The 1,940-nt window shown below is 45.5% G+C and overlaps 1 protein-coding gene across 3 annotated transcripts in view; it reads left to right on the top strand.

The window, feature by feature from the left end:
* LOC107104011 (serine/threonine-protein kinase Nek6-like) overlaps positions 1–1,940 on the top strand; it is a 26,406-nt gene that overhangs the window by 17,457 nt on the left and 7,009 nt on the right. For all 3 annotated transcript variants that reach the window (XR_001482217.1, XM_015403897.1, XM_015403896.1), the window contains exon 9: positions 870–983. Coding sequence is in view for 2 of the 3 variants with exons in the window: in XM_015403897.1 (XP_015259383.1) it covers positions 870–983 (114 nt within the window). In the remaining variant the exon portion in view is untranslated. The remainder of the gene's footprint in view (positions 1–869; positions 984–1,940) is intronic.

Here is a 1,940-nt window from a genome sequence, read left to right on the forward strand (position 1 = left end):
CTCTCCTCCTCTTGCATGTTTCCGCTGTCCATAGCGTTCCTTGACAGCGTCGTTTCTAAGGCACCAATTTAGTGCTACTTGGTCCCAATGGAATGGAAATGCGATGGTTGGAACGGCCGCTTCCCTACGACTTTGAGAAGAACAGTCTGTTCTGGGACGGACTGGGAGCCTTTCACCCACTGACCTCTGCAGACTGGTGCCAATGGCTGGAACCCACAGAAGGTCTTTGGGGGCGCTGCCTGAAGATGGCAATGTTTTAACTTTAATGTCAGCTGACCAATGTTTAAAGAATGCTTTTTGAAATGAATGACTCCTCCTAAGGGTTGGGTTCATGAAGGTCCAGAGCTTTCCTGCAAACAGCAGGTAGCGGCGGTCGTCTGTAGCTTCCAGCTCTGACCTCATGGTGGTCCTGAATGATGGTGCTGGATGAACTGCTGGATCAGAAGATGAAAGTTCTCCTGTTACCGGATGAACCGGTTTGGAGATAAGGTCACCAAACATCTCCAAGGAGAAGCCAGGATGAGACGCCTGTCCTCCCTGCCTCCCTCTGACCTGCTGAGAGGGAAAACTATCCTGCTCCATCCAGACCTCCTTAGATTTCTCCTGCATGCTGAGCCATTGTTCAGGTGTAACATGCAGGGCGTGGCCTCAGTACTCGCTGCAGGTCGGCGGCTCTGATTGGCCGCTGCTCTGGTCTGAGACACCTGATAGCGTTGGCTCTCATTCATTCCTATTGTGTCTCTGGAAAGAGTCCTGAAATGAATCTTCCTGGGGGAACATGGAGTTTGGTTCCTCTGGTACCTCCTCTTGCAGCCCTGCCCCCTCAGAGAGCCTGGGCCCAACGCCTCACTGTCTCCCTCTGTCTGCAGATGGCGGCGCTGCAGAGTCCATTTTATGGGGACAAGATGAACCTGCTGACGCTGTGTCAAAAGATCGAGCAGTGTGACTACCCTCCTCTCCCGCCTGACCATTACTCCCAGAAGGTAAACTGCTCTGATCCATGGCCGCCATTTTAGAACAGGAGGTAAAATCACTGGCTGTGAAAATGTAACGCTGAAATGACTATAAGGGTCTGGTTTGTTTATTTCAGTGTTTGGTTTGCCTGAGAATAGATCTCAGCTACACTGAAGACAGGTTTCATTAAAGTCCTTCCTCTCAATGAGAAGCAGTGGAAAATTCAGCTTCATTAAAAGCAGAACTCACAAATACTCAAGTGGGGGGGGGTTCTGTCACAGGAAAACAAGCAAAAATGTGTTACGTTAAGATTATGTTGATTTTTAGCAACAAAGATTTATAAAAAAAAAAAAATATTGCAATACTACTAATCCAAAGTTTCATTCAATAATAATTCATTATAAATAAATCAATAACCCAAATTCCATCACAACCATTTTATAAATAAACTCAAAGTCTCAATTTATATCTGCAAAACAAAACAACCCTAATAACTGAAAGTCCAAAACTGTCCGTTCTTTTTATATTTTAACAATAATGTCCACACAGGAGTTCCATATCCTCCGAACTCAAAGCAAAATCCTGGAAGTTCAAAGTGCGATCCAAAATGAAAAACGATTACAAACGATATTACCGTATTTTCACAACCATAAGGCGCACCGTACTAAAAGGCGCAGTCTCAGTTATGTGTCCCATTTCCAGACATGGGCAATGTGGAGTCAACAAGTCATCTCCATGGCATATATTGGCTCCACCCACCCACTGAAGCAGGTGAGTCCAATCTTCACCGTGAATTAACCTGTGCAGATTGGACTCACCTGGTTAACTGGCTGGGTAGATTAAATACATGACATGGAGATGACTTGTTGACTCCACATTGCCCATGTCTGGAAATGGGACACATAACTGAGACTGCGCCTTTTAGTACGGTGCGCCTTATGGTTGTGAAAATACGGTAATATCGTTTGTAATCGTTTTTCATTTTG

This window comes from Cyprinodon variegatus, unplaced genomic scaffold (genome assembly GCF_000732505.1).
Source record: "Cyprinodon variegatus isolate N-32 unplaced genomic scaffold, C_variegatus-1.0 Scaffold1589, whole genome shotgun sequence".
Classification (NCBI taxonomy): Eukaryota; Metazoa; Chordata; class Actinopteri; order Cyprinodontiformes; family Cyprinodontidae; genus Cyprinodon; species Cyprinodon variegatus.